The 18420-nt window shown below is 33.2% G+C and overlaps 3 protein-coding genes across 3 annotated transcripts; all 3 read right to left on the reverse strand.

Moving 5' to 3' along the window:
• Positions 1 to 2064: 2064 nt before the first annotated feature.
• LOC114166420 (uncharacterized) lies at positions 2065 to 2977 on the reverse strand. Its single transcript, XM_028051153.2, has one exon. It carries the CDS (start codon positions 2838 to 2840, stop codon positions 2271 to 2273), a length of 570 nt encoding a protein of 189 aa, XP_027906954.1. The 5' UTR covers positions 2841 to 2977; the 3' UTR covers positions 2065 to 2270.
• Positions 2978 to 5193: 2216 nt separating this feature from the next.
• LOC114166631 (CASP-like protein (DUF1677)) lies at positions 5194 to 6510 on the reverse strand. Its single transcript, XM_028051384.2, has one exon. It carries the CDS (start codon positions 6391 to 6393, stop codon positions 5830 to 5832), a length of 564 nt encoding a protein of 187 aa, XP_027907185.1. The 5' UTR covers positions 6394 to 6510; the 3' UTR covers positions 5194 to 5829.
• Positions 6511 to 10065: 3555 nt separating this feature from the next.
• LOC114166771 (homeobox-leucine zipper protein ATHB-15-like) lies at positions 10066 to 17915 on the reverse strand. The gene is made up of 18 exons (XM_028051587.2): positions 17206 to 17915; positions 16798 to 16957; positions 16519 to 16619; positions 16326 to 16416; positions 15984 to 16079; positions 15781 to 15894; positions 15597 to 15680; positions 15295 to 15450; positions 15143 to 15217; positions 14878 to 14984; positions 14597 to 14789; positions 13750 to 13935; positions 13585 to 13665; positions 12967 to 13101; positions 12196 to 12521; positions 11254 to 11359; positions 10628 to 10777; positions 10066 to 10370 (listed from the first exon to the last, which is right to left on the reverse strand). The coding sequence occupies exons 1-18, from the start codon at positions 17409 to 17411 to the stop codon at positions 10224 to 10226; spliced, it is 2514 nt and encodes an 837-aa protein (XP_027907388.1). The 5' UTR covers positions 17412 to 17915; the 3' UTR covers positions 10066 to 10223.
• Between the last annotated feature and the right edge of the window lie 505 nt (positions 17916 to 18420).

The raw sequence follows: 18420 nt of genomic DNA on the forward strand, positions 1-18420 counted from the left end.
TTTTAACTACTATATTTATAATAATATTTAATGAAATAGATGAACATTTTGGTTGTACTAGTATAAAAATTGAATCAAGACAATTTACTTTGATTGTACTATAATAAATATAAAAAATGAATAAAAAAAATAAAACATTATAAAGTAAGTTAATTCATTAACCTATTCATCCGTGATAGATCAAGTTGTTTTACAAAATTTACAACTCATAAAAGTGAGTTATGTTTAACTCGATTTTTGGTGAGTTAGGTCGTTTAGCATGGATCGACTTACTTCAACATATCTATAATTTTGAGTATAATCTAAAATATCAAAAGGTTAAATTACTCTTTTAGTCCTTCTATTTGTCATGAAATTTCAGTTTGGTACTTAAGTTTTTGGTTGTTTCAATTTGGTCCTTATTTTCTTAAAAGTGACTCAATTTGGTCTTCACCGTTAGTTTGACCAGACGGTGTTAAAGTCAACGTCACATGTCAATTTTTTATTTTTTTTGAATTTTTTAAATTTCTTTAAATTTCTTTTTATTTTTTAACTTTTTACACGTGTCAATTCATAGTTGTGCCACTGTCAAAGTGTGACACGTGGCACAACTGTGAAGTGACACGTGTAAAAAATAAAAAAAATTCAAAAAAATTCAAAAAAGATTCAAAAAATTTAAAATAATATTAAAAAAATTCAAAAAAATCATAAATGGACATGTGACGTTGACTTTAATACTGTGTAGTCAAAGTTAACGGTGATGACCAAATTGAGTCATTTATAAGAAAATGAGGACAAAATAGAGACAACGAAAAACTCGAAGACCAAACTAAAATTTCATGACAAATAGAGGGACTAAAAGAGTAATTTAACCATATCAAAACTATATCAGTGTGTTTTGAAAATAAGAAATATAAAAGAAATCAAAAGTTACAAATTAACTAAATCAAATATTGATTTTAGTCCCTGTTAATTGTATTAAGTATGTTTTTTGTATGAGTATATATATATATATATATATATATATATATATATATATATATATATATATATATATATATATATATATATATATATATATATATATATATATATATATATATATATATATGGAAATATCGTTACTAATTACTTGGTAACAGCACGAATTAAAGTTGTGTGGAGACGTTGAAACCTTCTTTTTCACAATAAACCAACTTAATTAAGCAGTAGAAAAGTTGCATGGTATATGTTATATATGTATAAAACTTAAAAAGTGGTTAAATGAGAAAAGCAAAAGAAAAAGACGAAGCAAAAGAAGGAAAAAGTGGTGAAAAGCTAGCACTATTTTGGAGAGGGAGACAGCTATGGTTTCACTTTGACATTAGTGGAATCATTTGCATGAAGACAAAGTAGTGCTGTTCTTGCTGTCAAACCCTATTTTTAACTTTAAACCAAATCACACAAAATCAAATCTTTATACTCATCATTTTGGCACAAATACATTCAACAACAATTTATAAAGCCAAATATTAACTTATAAATAATTTTAACTTTCTGAAAGGTGTGTTCCATTAATGAAAACTCCAAAAGCAAATACAAAACAAGATCCAAACAAACGAAAGCAAATTTTAACATCATCGTTTTCTAAATGGCAAGATTCAACATTCTGAGTACAAAACTTGTACACCTCTATATGGAAGATTCCATTAATCATTCCCCAGATTTTTATATGGATATATATTTCAATTACTTAACAAACACATGCTCGTGTTTAATATATATAAACTCATTAATTAGACACGTCCAAAATTTGTTTTTTCAATCTTGATAGAGAGAATCATCATTTCTACAGTTTCAATTTGTAAGGTTTAGATCCGAATCCAACCATATAAGGCATTGACACCACTCTCAATTCAAAATTTTAAAACAATGAGTTTATGGGTCTTCACCCTTATATAATGCTATACTTTCTCATCTCTAACAAATGTGAGACTTAAACTCACACTTATCAGATAAAACCTGATTAATTATCATGCAGACTTCAACAACTTGGAGCCATAATTAAACAAAAAACAAAAAAATGAAGAGACATAATCGAGTTAATTAGACTCATTAATTAATCACTTGGTTTTTATTGTTCATAGTACTAAACATACAAAATTCTTGAATGCAAATAACTAAAATGCATCCTTTTCCTAATCCACACACATTATCATCTATTAAATATACTTTCAAAACTGCTGATTAGCTTAACTTAATTAATTAAGTTCATAAGTATCAAAATTAACGTTGTTTGTGCAGAAAGAAACTCAAGTTTGCTTCTTCAACTCTTTGTAAAACCTCTTTATGAACTCTTCCGCCGCCTTGTCAACATGGTTGTCCCTGTCATCCTCGTACTCACGAAGTGGGAACGGAGAGTCTGTAACCCTAAGCTGCCTCACCGCAGGGCTACGAAATGCGGCGTCGGCGGGAGGCGCCTCCATCACCGCCTCATTGTTCAGCATCTCCAGCACGCCCTGAACGACATTAACGGTGACGGCGTCGTCCTCGAAGGTGGGAGGCGCGTGAGCGCACGTGAAGAAAGGGTTGTGGCGGTGGCGCTTGGTGGCAAAGAAGTTGTTGGGGGTGTTGCTGCAGCTGAACTCGTACTCCCTGGCGGCTGAGAACTGGAGGTCGTTGCCGGAGACTCCGACATGGTGGTTGTGGTGGTGGAAGATGAGGTCGGTGATGGCTTTGCCGGCGAGTTTGCTGCGGCGTTTGAGCATGACGTTAAGGTGCATCATTAGCTTGCCCTTTGATATGCCTTTTCTGAGCATGAAGAATGCCACACGTATTATGTTCCACACTTTCTTTGCAATCACTGCTGAATTGTTTTCCATTTCTATTTGGTTTAAGAAAGATATTATGAATTTTCGAGGGAGAGAGAGAGAGAGAAAGAGAAAGAGAAAGAAGAGAGAGAGATTTCTGAAAAAGAATCTCTAGAGAGAAGAGGGAATGGGTTGAAGAGAAACATGGGGAAGGAGGCATATATATATGTGTTTCTTGGTGGTGGGAAAAAAAGGGAAGAAAAATGTTTTGGTTTTGCACTTGAATCAACCTACCCTAGAATAAACCCTGGTGCATGCAAAGATATTTTCAAAACAACACTCTCATATTTAAAAATGGAAAATACCTTTCAAACTAATTCATCTAACTTAAGCAATAAATTATAGTTTGTGGTAATGTTTAAAAATTATAGATGTATGATATATATGTTATTCTTAAATTAAATTTAAGAAATATATGGTTTATTTCAAATATTTAATAGGAAAAAAGTTAATGAATAACAAAAATACACTACTAAAAAAATTTATATTTCCTATCAATTTTATTTTTTTAGAAAATATTTATAAATTTTGTTATGAAAAAATATTTGCAGAAAATTGCTGTCAATTTTTGTTGCAAAATATTTTGTATAAAACACTTTTCACACCAAATTTTGTAGGAAATATTTACGAATTTTATAATTTTATAAAAAATAATTATCCACAGAAAAATTACTTGTCAATTAAAATTTCTGAAAAAATAGTAGGAAAAAATCTTTTCTCACAAATTTATTTAACAAATTTGTAAAAAAAATGTAACTTTTAGTGGTGATATATTATATATGAAAGAGGGAATTCTATAAGTTTAATGTCTTTGTTGAGTGTTTTTATTTGTCCTCTATCTTTAAAATATACTATTTTTGTTATATTAAAAAGAATTTTAATATATTTTAAAATATTAAAATTAATGTAAATCAAAATTTTAAAGACATAATAAAAGACATATTCTGGAAGGAGTATTATTTTATTTAGATTTTCTGGTCTTTTCCTAGACACATCATGATTGGTGGAGGAGGGTTGCCTTAAGGAAAGTGAGTTGAACCTCCAATGAGATTTTGCAGATTTCTCACGTGCGTTTGAAAACGTGTGGTTTATGGCACTAGTATAAAGTGAAGTGTTGAAGGGGAATTTAATTGAAATGAAACTTTTGTTATAAAAAGTTATTTTAGTTTCATAATTAATTAGAATACTTTCCTTACATGCATATAAATAATTAATATCGTAAATGCATTTTTTAATAATTTTCATAATGTAATGTTTATCAACTGCAACTAATTAAAAATCATAAAATAACCGTTATATAGTTTTTAAAAATTTAATTTTATTATATTTATCGAAACAATTACTGATAAAATAATTATTTTAATTTTAAAAACTAGTTATTTTTTTTAAAAAGAACTTGAGAATAAAAATATAGATCCAAAATGAAATATCAGCGAATATTCATTCATTTATATTCAGTGCGTAGTTGTCGCAGCATTAATTATTGCATATTCTTTGGTTTGATATATTAATGGAGCATTTACGAATTTATAAGGCTCGTCGTTGACTGAATTTAAGAGAGAAAAAAATACAATTGAACTGCCCATGCATAATTTCGAAGAGTACAGCATATTATATGAATTTATGAAGTTAACAACTCATTTTTTTTTAAATTTGAATAAAACATGAAATAAAACAGTAATTTTATTTATTTAAAAATAATATTTATGTCTATTTTTCTGCTATTTTTTAAACCACTTTTAGATATGTGCTGTGCTGTCATGTCACAAGCTATGAAAAGGAGTTACGCACCTTTCGTTTAGGTCATTTTCATCATTCATGAAAGGTTCAATAAGGGTATTTTTTATTTTTTATTTTTGCTTTGAACAAAAAAAATTTGAATAGTTTTATGAATTCATATTTAGCTAGTTTAGAATAGTTATAATTAAGAGTCAATGTTCTTTTAGGAAAATAAGATATTGTGAAAGGAAAAAAATGAATTTTAAAATATTATTCTAAGGCTTAAGTTTTTTTCTGTTAATTTCCCCACTCAAAAAAAAAAAAGAAATATTTTATTTTTTTGTTATGTACCTCTATTATGAGTTTTTAACCATCTAAATTAATTTAATTTATCTCTTAATTAGATACACAAAAAATCTCTCATCTTAAATTTATGTAGTTCATCAGTTTTTCAGTGATGGAGATGATGATTCTATGCAGTTCCTATTCTTAGCCTTCATAAAAAAACAACACAAAAAAAATTTAGTAAAAAATTCAAATTTATTATTAATTTCTTTGTGTTATTTTCTACTAAACATTAAAAATATATTGTATTAATATTTTAAATATATTTTAAAGGCATAATAAAAAAATACCACAAAAAATATTCAACAGAAAATCCAAATTCTTCATTCAAAGCATTCAAAGCATAAGTAAAGTTTATTGCACTTTATTATGATTAGTAACAAGTAGAGAGAGTGCTACATCTGACAAGGTCACACAAAACCACTGAACAAAAAAAACAAAAACAAGAACCCTCTCTAGTTAAGGAAATGCAAACACGAGATCTCAGAAGAAACAACCCTTGAAGAAGGAGTGAAAGGTTATACCAACAAACCAAAAAAAAACCTAAGAAGTCAACTTCGGTCTTCTTCAACATAACAAGGTCATTCTTTGTCCTGAAAGATAGCAATAATGGAAGCATTCGTAAACCAGATGAACAACATGTGTATGGAGTTCTTACTACTTACACCAGATTCAATGGAAGCCCTAGCAACTGTAGTCAGCCAAAGATAAATTATACTCTAATACACGAAAAAGAAAAGCTTCTACTATTAAGACACCAAGGAAAAACTGACAGCAGAATAATAGTTAAATATTTATATACTTAACTAATCAAGTTATGTCTGAACGCAGACATGACTTATGTCTGAATAAGCATTCAGACATAAGTCATGTTCGGACTGCATCAGACATCAGACATCTTGACGTGTTATGTAGGTAAAATATAATTCTACTGATGTTAATTGGCTATTTTGATATCATTGATCTCTCTTGTAAGAGCAGGAATGCAACTAGAACTACGAGCAATCCCTCCTTTCTTAGGGCCTCCTTTGTCCCTAGGGCTAATGGACTTGGCTCTTCTACCATCTATGGTGTTCTTTTTGAGCATCTCTTTCATGGCCTGAGCCTGGAACAGAACAGGGAAAGCCCTACCATATTTGTTGAACCTAACACAAGCACTCATGTGTGCACTCAGAGCCTCTTCTTTTTCTCCTCCATTCTTCTCCAACTCTTCTTTCACTGCCTCAGAACACAACCCACACACCCACTTCCCATTGAACTTCTCACGCACACGATCTATGTACTCCGGTGTGCACTCCTCACACATCCCACAGCACTCACACTTGGCATTCTCAACCTCAGATATCGCCGGCAGCTTCAACTCATCGATCTCTTCTTTCGTCAGCTCAAAAGATATGTCTGAGACCGTTCGTTGAAGGTTCTCCGATGCAAGCTTCGGTGGCTTTGACATGTTGCTTTTCCTTGAGAAAGAGCTGGCCAAAGACTCTCCATGGGGTGCCATGGTCGATGGAGGACGATAAGGAATTTATAATATATCAGAAAAAGTTGATATTCTTGCAAAATGGGGTCTGAGTTTTTAAGAGTGTTGGATTCGAAACAACAATGCAGTATATGGAAAAGGTTGAAGAAGGAAGGAGCAATCGTATTTATAGTGAACATGGGTGGATCTGAGAAACTGAAGTGTCGGTTTTCCATAATCGTGAACCTGCTACATTTTTCTCGAGAAATTTAATGAGGAAGGTGTAGCTTTTTCGAAATTTGAAATAAATGTGTATCTATACTCAGAGATTCGTGTCTTTCTTCTGTTGTTGTTATCTATATTTTGGGTACTTAGTACTGTGTTTCCGTGCTTGGTGGTTGTGTTTTGAAAAAGGAGGTTACGACACATGCTGCATATGCATGCATGCTTTCTTTGGAGAGAAAAGGATTGGAAATTAGTCAATCTCCACTCCCATTTTGAGTGGAAGAGAATTTCATGTTCATTAGTATTTTTCAGTTTCTTCTACATGATGGTTCAATCTCACATTTCAATCTAATTAATGCCGTGAAAATGATTTTTTAAATTATATGAAGATTTATAATGAGTTTAATTAAAATCTAATGATTAAATTGACTTTTTTTTTGTTCAAAGTTGTTAAAGAAGAGTCATGCTATCAGACCAACTAAGAATAATTCTTACACATTTAATCTTAGGGTAAATTTAACAAGTTCAACCACCATGTGGTTGAATAAAGTGATTTTTTTTTTTGTTCAAAGTTATTGAAGAAGAGTCATGCTATCACACCAACTAAGAATAATTCTTAGACATTTATTTACTCTTAGGGTAAATTTAACAAGTTCAACCACTATGAATAAATAAAAATATTTACGATAAAATTATAAAAAATAATTATATTCATTTTATAAGTATAATTTTATTATTTTTTATTATCATAGAAAATAATAAATATGTGCATAATATATGTGCTTTTCAAAAGTCATCATTATGGTAATGCATTTTATAATTTAGATAGATAAAACATTCATCTTTAAATTCATAATTAATATTGATATAAATTTAAAAATTTTAGTATCATAGTTATTGGACGTAGTCGACGATTAAGTGTAATGTGAATTTGAATTCTCTACTAGTTTTTATATGTTGGTTCTCTATTCTATATTCAAAATATACCAGTGGTAACTGATTTTGAAGTTTTAAAATATATTAAAAATATTTTTAAAATGTTAAAGTAACGTATTTTTAATGCTCAACACAACACATAATTAATCTTAAATGTGATGAATGTGTAAACTTTTTCTGTTTTTTCGTTAGAAAATCAATTCTCACATTAAAACACTTCTTTCATTGGAAATTTAAAAATAGTTGTATGTACCTTTAAAAGCAAACAAACCCTACTTAATAAAACTTTGAACTTAAGTAATGGCCATGCAAGGAAAGATTTGAACTCGAATTTCGTATCCATAACTTGGGTTTTGGTTAAAATGATTATTTGGTAATGGCATATTCATAAGTGGTGCAGTGAATAAGGTTGTTTCCATTTGTAAAAAGCTGTTCCTTCTTTGAGCAATAAATGGATGAAATGTGGTCCAATACGAAGGTAGCAGCAACACAAGTTGTAGAGTATTCACATGGTAGCACAGTGAAACCATTGCTTGGGGTTTCTTTTTTTGGGGGTAAAGTTATTTACACTAAAAAGGAAGAAAGGAAGAAGAACTTGATTTCCTCCACATACATGAACTTCGATTTCACGAGAGTGAACCCCAAAAAGTAATTGAAGTTAGTTGCAATTAAATAAAGTAGAAGCCTCTCTCATAGGGATGCTCAATTCTGGTAATTACTACGAATAAAGATGATATAGATATGTAACAGTACACATCTAAATCAATGAATATGTGAATGATATGAACCCTAAGTCTTATTAATTCACACACGTGACCAACACAATCATCCATCCACACATTATTTGTTGCAGAATAATAATATCTATTGAGATGACAAAATTATTAATTATTTTTTTCTGCTAAATTTAACTTCCAACTACACCTACCTACAGGAGGTTTGGCCAAGAGGAACTGTTGTTGTTTAATGGCCACTCATTTTATATTACAACAATAAAATATTATAGTTTTGATTTGTGTTTAGACAACAAATTAACATGTCATTTTTAAGTTATTAAGTTCATGAAGGTCCATGTAGAAGTAAATGGCATTAGTAATTTATAAAAAGCAAGCCGAATTGGTTTGTGTTGGATAAAAATTGCATGTTAGTTTTGTTAATGTTTCCTGCATAATTATTGGCTCATAGACATGCAAACAAGTCTATATAAAAGAAAATTATACAAGAGATGTAATAGTAATTTTGTTTGTGTTTTACATCTTTATCACATCTATGAGTCTATTATTTGACAATAAAATTAAAATAAACTATAAATAAAAATGATATGAAGATCTAAATAAATAAATCTGTTAAAAGTTAAACATTCAGATATATAAATTATTGTTTAAATTATTAAAATCTAGCAATTAATCCATGATAAATATATACATAAGAACTCACTTAGAGATTCAAGTAAGTGTAAGCGAAGAAAAAAGAAAATAAAAGAAAATTGTTTGACTTAAAAAATAAAATATAATAATTATTATGAGAGTTATGTTCACCAACTCGCTCTGCCTTGTCATGGGTTTGTATAAATTGTTAGTTATGAATGAGTCAATAAATTAGTTAAAATAGAGTTAAATATATTTTCTAATACATTTTTTTAACTTTTAATATATTTTAATTTTTAAACTTTAAAAGTGGATGTACATATATTTATTCTAACTTGACAATGTTATTATTTTTTTATATGTTAAATGGATTTCAGGTTGGCATTTGAATTTAAACGTATCAAATGTTATTCAAACGCCAACCTAAAAATTTAACGCAGTCGAACTAAAAAAATTATATTTATGCATTTTTAAATATTGAGACCAAACTATAACAATATTGATAAAAATAAATTTCAATTCTTACAAATGATTTGCAGCCCACATTGCAATCCCAGGTTGGCATCAATGTAAAATTATTAGGTGTTGACAAAAGAACATTCATAATTTTGAATACCCCGACATTCAGCATTACTCCTGGACCACTTTGAGCAAAAAAAAATCCACAAGTATGGACAAGCAAGGAGGACAATGCACAGTAATTCCCAACGATACCCAACAAGATGCATCATTCTTGAGTTAAGATAATAACTGCCTAATAATATTGATTAAAAAATCATTAAGCAATTAATTTTATTATAAAAATTGTATTGAGAGTCAGACAAATATATTATTACACTTTCTAAAAAGGCTTTCAAAATGTTAATCAAAACCTTTAGGAGATTGATTAACATTTTTCTTGTGTTTATTCATCTGTCGATCTAAGCTACACTTTCCTGAGAAGAAAAGGACCTGCAGAAACTGCCTCACATCCAATGGTATTCTATTTTAACAGAATGGTATATAATATAGAAACAATTCATTCCTTTTGTTTGATAATATTGTAAATTGTGCATGACTACCTAGGAAATTAAGATTTAAGGTGGATCAAACATTTTCTTCGCTCAGCTAAGGGCATCATCATAGATTTATTGCACATCAGAAGGTCAAACATTATTCATTAAAAATATTAGGTGGAAGGTTTGAATAAGCAAACAAGTTAAAGATAAATAGTCATATAATATGCAAGCCAAGTATTTAGAGCAAATACAGTAAAAGACCAACAACTATCAGATCACGGGTCTTAAGAGTAAATATTTATCTAACACTTAAGTACATAAGCACAAGTGTCATCGGAACATAAGGTCAAACAAAAGACCAGTTCATAAACATAAAGCAAATACAGTGAGCATTTTCTTCTTCATTCAGTACCTTCCAAGCAACAACTCTCTCGTATGAGACGGGTCGCCCCATGCTTGAAAGACAAATACCACCTTGAAGGCATGCAAAGCCCTACCAAAAAAGGAGAAATTAATTGAAGCATCAGTTATGTTCACAGAACACATCCAAACCAGAAGAAAAATTATGAAAAAAGACAGCAGGTTCCCACTGCAAAAATAATGTATCACTAAAACGTAATCTGAGATGCAAGACTACAACACACAAAATGTGTCTTACATATAGTGAAGAAATAACGTTCAACAGCGAGTCTTGTGGATGTGGAAAAAAAAAATGCTTTACAACAACACAAGAACAAAAAAATAGTAGACCTGTTGAATAATCTGGGGAAACTCTGAAAAGAGAATTTTTCGTCCATGATCATCGAATATTTTCTCCAACGATATATCTTGTAATGCAACTAGGGTGGTCTCCAGCATGTCAAGCCCAGCTTGGTTCGAGAAAGTGAACACTGGCAATGCCTGCATAAACAAAATTAAGTGAACGTGCTCTCAAACAAGGTAGCGTATCATGATTGTAGATTTAGTTGAAACTGTTTTCCAAGTCATTGCCACTGTTAGCACAAAGTTAGATGAGTCTATAAAATAATGTAATCAATTTATGTTCTACAACTTAAATGCACTATATTTTGATAAAGAATGGATATAAGTAAAGCTCCTTGCAAATTACTGCGCAGAAAATGAGTCTATAGTTGATGAGCTTGGAGCAGATTTTGCTGGGATAAGATCAAGGAAAATTTAAACCAACTGAATACTACTAATCCACATCCAGCACATCTTAAAAGGACACTCGGGCTTTGGTTCATGGTGATACCCTCAACTCCAGAGTACAACCTTTATTTTATCCTTTAGGTTAGAAACCTGAATTGCATCGTGGACACAGAAGGTTGGCGAAATAGATACATGTGCTATCAAGTTGAAATAAATTTCAAGCATACCTTCAGAGTGCAGCACAATATTGTATCCGAGTGATGCCACAGGGACTTCAGCAAAGATTCATTCCCCTCGTTGTTAGACTTGAGTAACTCCACACCCAAGTAGCACCTACAAAATTAAAATAGTCAGGACAAAGCTCTGTTTCTATCCATGACATTGAAAAAGAGTAGGTGCATAACCATTACAGTAACTTCTTAGAGTAATTCTCTGCTACATCTGACTGAAAGTTAGAAGTATCAAGTAATAGAACAAAACGGAACTACTCAGGAAACTTTGGGCCCCATTTGTAAAGCTTCTCTTATGTTTAAAGCTAAAAACTCCAAATTATTGAAGGTCCCGTTTTTTGCTTTCTTATTCATTAAAAAGACAGGATACTTTCATTTTTAAGAGCTTAAAAAATTGGTGTTTGGGCTAATTTTTCCTTTAAAGAAAAGAGATGCCCAAAAAGGCTGAAGCCCTACACAAGAAACTAAACCCTATGTTTGGTTGGTTGAACCAAAGCAACAGTATTTTTTTAACACCATTTTATAATAATATAAAAATAGGTAGGGAACTCTGGATCACAAATTAGTGAGTACAGTGAATTTATGAAAGATGTAAAACACATCAATCGAATGCATACACAGATCATGAATTTTAGATTGAAGTCTCTCAATTAATCCTTGTCAGAGTTTTGATGCATCATCTATTACGGTAGGATTGTTCTCCTATACATGCAAATATGAATGCGGTGTGATTTGTTTGGAAGACAAGAACTCACAATCAAGAAATAGGAGAGTATGCAATTTACCAAATCTATCAACTTAATTTCTTTATTGAATGAGATACAGTATTAAATTGGCGATCATCCTCATAAAAATCAATGAAACATAATGGTAACACACAACTTAAAACACATTGCATGAGCCTAAGTCTCAGTAGTGTGAAGGCAGTAAAGTTCACACCTGTAACTATTGCAGATCCAGTGAGCAAGGGTTTGGGCTTCAGGGGTGCCCAATGGTGACCGGAGTCCTGCATGTGAACTCAAATGAGAAGGAGAAAGTGCTAATGCTACCCTTTGGACTGATGATATAATGCTCCGAACATATTGGCGAGCCATAGATGCTACATGCTCTTGCATATGGCTTTCAAATGCAAATTCAAATGCTATTGTCATCACAGATCTCATACAGCCCGAATTTCCAGCACTTTCATTCGAGGCTCGGTTTCCACTAGGGCCAATGTCAAGGGCAGATGCAAGGTCAAGGGTGCGATTGGGGCTGGAAGCTTCCTGCAAAAATTTCATTGCAATAATTATAAGATTATTGTCTGAAAAAATACAAACAAGAAAATTGTTTCAACAATGTATGAGGCAAAATTTAGGAGGGGCACAGAGAGGCTAAATTATCACCAAAGAAAAAGTGGTTAAAAGACTATATTAGGTAGAGTCAGATAATTATATTATAAATTAAACTTTTTATAAAATAATGTGATATACATGTATAATTCATTCATTAGCACTAATTGGGGCTGTAAAAATGTATTCCTCTTTTGGGAGAATAACCAAACAACGAAAATCCTGAGTATTAATTTCAGACTTAAATTCCCCTTTTCTCTAGCCCTAATTTAGCAGATGTAGCTTTTTTCAGCGACCAAGCCTATCTTCCAATAACTAAAATATTCTTGTTGAGAATAACACAAACAAATCAATTGGTTCAACAATGCACGAGGAAAACCTTTCCAGATTCAAGAGGAATGATGCGAAATCCAGAAGGTAGAAGAGGGGCATCATCAGCAAAAGAAGCATCAATTGGAGCAGATATAAGTTCAGCACAGGTGCCCACAGCGTTCTCATCCATTCCACTGCAGAGCTGCCAAACCAAGAACAAGTTAATTATAAGAAAGAAACTCACATATCTAGAAAACATTATGATGATACGAACACCCTCAATCATTCTTCATTTCTAGCAGGCTATCCATTAAAGAAGAGGTTTGAGGACATAAATTTTTTCTCTCGTATAAATCAAAGAAAGAAGAAAGTGAGCACAATGAATTCTTTATGTGCACCAAAAGTTTCAAATTCCAAGCATTATTCTGGCAGGAGTACTACATGATGACTAAACTCCGTAACTAATTCAAAGCATATAGAAAGCAATACTTACAGGACCAGAAAATAAGAATGCTATGACCTGTACTAAATTCCAGATGTGACGACTATCGTTTCACAATATGCTTTCTAACCAATTAGTGTGTTACATGCATGTCAGAACAAGGAAATTGGGAAACTAGGAAACTGTCATCTATTATGAAAGAGTGAAGCATGGAGCAAGACACAAGGGGAAACTATAACTTACTTGCAAGAGAAACATTTCTCTGGGCATTATTGTGTCTTCGGGAGAATGAGCAACTCCTTCCAATTTAATGACTTCCAAAAACTAGCATGAGTAAGATAGAAGTTGGTAACCGTTGAATTGCAAAACTACACAAGCTCTATTGCATAATTAGTACGAATGTATCACCTCTTCATGCTCAATTGTGTGTGCTAAAGGGAGTATAACTTGACCTCCATAATTTCCAACACGAGATCCTGATAAGCTGCAAGGACCAACTTTAATAGCAGCAGCTGTGTAAGCATCCATGTTGTTGTCTGCCCATTCCGATCTATGCTCCCGCAGGAACCTTAAGAGAATGGCAGGGGGCACATTCTGGACAAGAGAAATTACACGTGGCAACAGTCTAATATCAGAATAATATAAGACCAAAATTTCAATACAAACAATCGGATGTCTTCAACCAAAAACCATTTTTCAGTTAGACAAATTTTCTGGGAGATACTTTTTGTTTAGGAAGACAACAGAAGAAACAAAGGGCATTAATAATAACAATAATCATACAACAAATAGGGCTTGGAATTCTATGTTATGGGACTTGGGTTCCACATTGCAAACATGGGATTCTAGTATGGTGTTTATAATGTCCTGGACTCTCCAACTACAACAGATAGCTTTTGTGATGTGGTTAAAGGTTCTTATCAAGGCACGTTCATGTTCACCAATAATCATTCGAAAGGTTGATTACTGATCAAACAAGTCCTTATTCCATCTGAGCAAAAATTTTATTAACTAAGAATTGGTATTCACCACACACAATTAGTAATAATTAGAAAAGAGCACGTGCTCAACTAACAATGCAAAGAAAAGACCATGCACTAAACACTATGCACTAGATGTCTACAATATAATAATATGAGCTTAAACTTGTCCACAAACATCCAAAAACTTGTGAACAGCAACTAAATAGACATTTGACTGATAAGGTTTTTATTTTATAATTTAAAGGAAATTCGTTCAATCAAAGCATCCTGACCTGTAATAGCATGGATGCTTTGGCACATAGCACTGCATTACTGACAGACGGAAATCCGTTGGCAAAGGGAAGATTCAGACCCATTAATTTGTCAGGGGATGAATTCACTAGAATAGTAACGTCATCTACACCATCATTGCCAATTGTTGTCCATCCCTCATCAGTAAACCCATTGAGTGCCTCATTGAAACCCCTGTCATAACATAAAATAGATGTGAGATTCAAATTTATTTCCAAAGACTTTGAACAAAAGCCACAACACTCAAGTAGAATATGTTAACCGGCTCAATCTTTGGCTAAGTGCTCGCAGAGCTGCAGGTCGTCTACCCCACCCAGTGACGTTGGACTGAGAAACTTCATGTGAGATCTGCCTTAGATGACGTAGGGCCTACTTGAAAAATTAAAAACAATTTCCCCTTTTAAATCTATTAATCAATACTGTTGTCACCATAAAATTAAATATTATAATCATATACATATAAATAGGAACACAAACAAATTATACATGCTGCTGTATCATCAGGAAATGAGACAGAACATCCATACCGCCATAGTTGTCTTCTGAGCCAGAACTGTTGATGATTCGTACAGTGGCCGTAGCACTTCTGGTACACTCCATGGCTAATAATAGTATAAATATGCTTACGTCAATTTAAGGCAGAATATAATTATTAAAGCACCAGCTCAAATTAATGTACCTCTAAATCCAAATGATCAACAATATGGATGATGGAACCACCTCCTTCACAAGGTCTGATTAGGTACCCACTAGGCAGCATCTCTGCCCTAGCAAAATGTTGCACAGGAGGCATGCTTGGACCATTTTGAGTATTTTTAAGGGACCTCTCACAGATCTAAGGCACACATTGAGAATGATTTAGACACATGTCTTGAAGGAGAACTAAAGAGTAGATTAGATCATTACATGGGTGAGGCTTGTTATTAACCATAATATCAAATCAATACAATTTTTTGGATAGAAAATTTTAGAATCATTTACCACTAGACTTCCATCCTCTAAAACAGAAGTATAACGCAACAACCAGAAATCTCGGGCAGGTGCTAATGTGGTTGGTGCATATAGCTGATCATCAAAAGCAACAAATAAGCATACATATAATATTTGGTTCCAACCCAGTGGTATAAAAAGCCTTCATTCATAGCACAACGATATTTCACTTTACCTGCATATAAAGCAGTTCAATGGTTCCACCATTTGCTGTGGGCAGCACATTGAGAACATCAACAGCTCGGCAATCGCGATACCACAAAGGCCGATCTTTGAGGATTTCGGCAACCTGGAAAAAGTATATTTGACCATGTGACCGATAAATTCAAGCCGGACATCAATGAGTAATGTGAATAATAGTAAATCTAGACTACTTACCCTAGTGGGCTCTAGTCCCACTAGACCACAGGCTCGTGCTGCCACACCAGAGCAACCATGAGAAATAGCAACGATTCCAATGGAATCCGGACCAGGCTGTGCATATTCAACAAGACTTAGCAAATAAATGTGATTATATTAATTTTTATAGAAACACGTTGTCACAAATTTGTTCAAAAGAATGAAGTTCATTGGAATGCCAAGATTATATGAACGTGGAGTGGTAAGACATTCCATGACATATTTATAATCTTTTTACTGCTCTGTTATGGTCTATTCCTATGAAATGAGTAGAGAATAAAATAACTAACTGTCAACCAATGAAAAAAATTTCAATGATACCTTCATTCCAGGCATTTGGACCCACTCTACAGCAGTCCCAGTAGCCTTAGAAAGAAATTCTGCTAAAGTCTCTTCTGCAATGGACAAAAGCCTGGGAAAAGATAAGACACGATTCCGTTAGTCATAAATACACAGTGAAGTTGTCACAGACCACAGTAACAGAAAGGGACCCAATAATCATACTCCCACTAACCCTGCAGGACTCGCATCTCGTGGGGGATGTTGAGTTGTCAAACTGTGCTGACCACTCGTCACCGCTGATTCACAACTTGTGTCTTTGGTTGCCTGTGTAGTCTGCATCCAAAGCACCGTGCTAAACATTTACATACAAAAGCTATGAAAGAGTACATGAACATTGAAAATTGAGCGCGCAATTGCTAAAACTACACAAATTAAAAAGAAAATCAAAGCTCGGGAGCCTTCTACATTGGGCATCATTAATTTCAAAACCCCCAACAAACAAAATTCTTACATTTTGAGTGTGTTGACGAAAATAACCATTTTCATACACCAGTTGAGACACCTGCTTCTGCAACCTATCGTTCTCTTCCATCAGCAGCTTATTCATTGCAGTCAACTTCCTATTTACAGCTTGCAGCCGCGACGACTCCTTTCTCTGCTTCTCTCTACATCTGAACAACTCACAAAAACAAAACAAATCAGTTACCTGGACAAACCACCACCAGAACTTCACAAACCCTTCATTTCACATTCATGTTCCAGTTCCCTGGCACTCAAATAGCAACACAGCCACGCTAAAACCATGAAAATACAAAAACTACAATCCTCTGCATAAATTGACGAAAAACTGTTCAATAAGGAAAAAAAATTTAAAATAATAGAAGAACAGTGAACAGTGAACGTTAGTTAGGGTAACAACCTTCTATTCTGGAACCAAACCTTGATTTGTTTGGGCTCAATGTTGGAGAGAATGGGGCACTCGCGTATGAGTTGCTGGCGGCGAATGGAACTTGGTTTGGGACAATCATGATAGAGCCTCTCCAAGGCTTCAACCTGCTCAGGTGTGTAACGGACATACTTCCCGTTATCCATTCCGTTGTTTTTGCTACCATCCTTGCAGGACATTATTTCCACAGCAGCCAATTCAAATTTTCACAGAGACCTTCTCCTTCCACCTTCTCGCTTCCTACCACACCTCCTAACCAAGATCCAACGCACACAGTTTTATCACGTGCGGAATCTGGCACGAGCACGATCGAGATCTCACGCAGTAACTGATCTGGTTCGTTCACCGATCTCGGTCCATCGGCTGGTGCGAATTGGAATCAAATCAGCGAAGCATCATTTTCACGGTTTCACAATCGATAAGACATGAGGAGACGAAAGTATGTGTGAATTTCGCAGAGAATCTTTGGTACTGTGAGAGTGTGAATCGTCTCTGTTATTGTGCGCGAGAGTGAGAGTGCTCCTACAAAAAAGATGGAGAAGAAAAAGAAACGTGAAACCAAACCCTAGCTCGTTGTCTCTGCAAATTCAGATTCACCCTTCGCTTTGCTCACAGCTTTCATTGCTTCCCCACTCTGTAGCAAAATCCGGCACTGTTATTTTTAAAAACATTACTAAATTGAACAAGAATAAGAATTTTTGGAGAATGAAGTGCACGAATGAAGAGTGTTTAGAGGAATATACCAAACTACCCCAACAGCGCCTCATATTTATTGTTAACTATATTCGTACATTTTTTTCTTTCGTCTTCCTAGTTCTGTCATACTTTTGCCTCATCTCAGTCTCTTTAATTTCTAAACTTTTTTTAATGCAAGTGAAATATATAGAGATTGTGTGAAGTGAAAATGGCATGATTGATTGTAGAAAGTGTTGATGGATATAGGTACTAAATATGGGATAGTAAAAGAAAGCGTGAAATGGCAAAAGCGTCATTAGGGAGGAGTGGGGAAAAGAATAGAAAACTAGGGGAAGATAATGCGCGGATCAGAGTCTTAAAATACACAAAAAGGCTACCATTTGCGTGCATAGGACTAGGACACAATCATGACCATATCGCATGCGTCTTGCGATTAAATAAAGTATTAACCTTTTCTTAGATTTAAGTTTTTAACGGAAGAAAATAAAAGTA

This window comes from Vigna unguiculata, chromosome 10, assembly GCF_037176805.1.
Source record: "Vigna unguiculata cultivar grain cowpea cultivar isolate G323 ecotype 2 chromosome 10, ASM3717680v1, whole genome shotgun sequence".
NCBI classification, from domain to species: domain Eukaryota; kingdom Viridiplantae; phylum Streptophyta; class Magnoliopsida; order Fabales; family Fabaceae; genus Vigna; species Vigna unguiculata.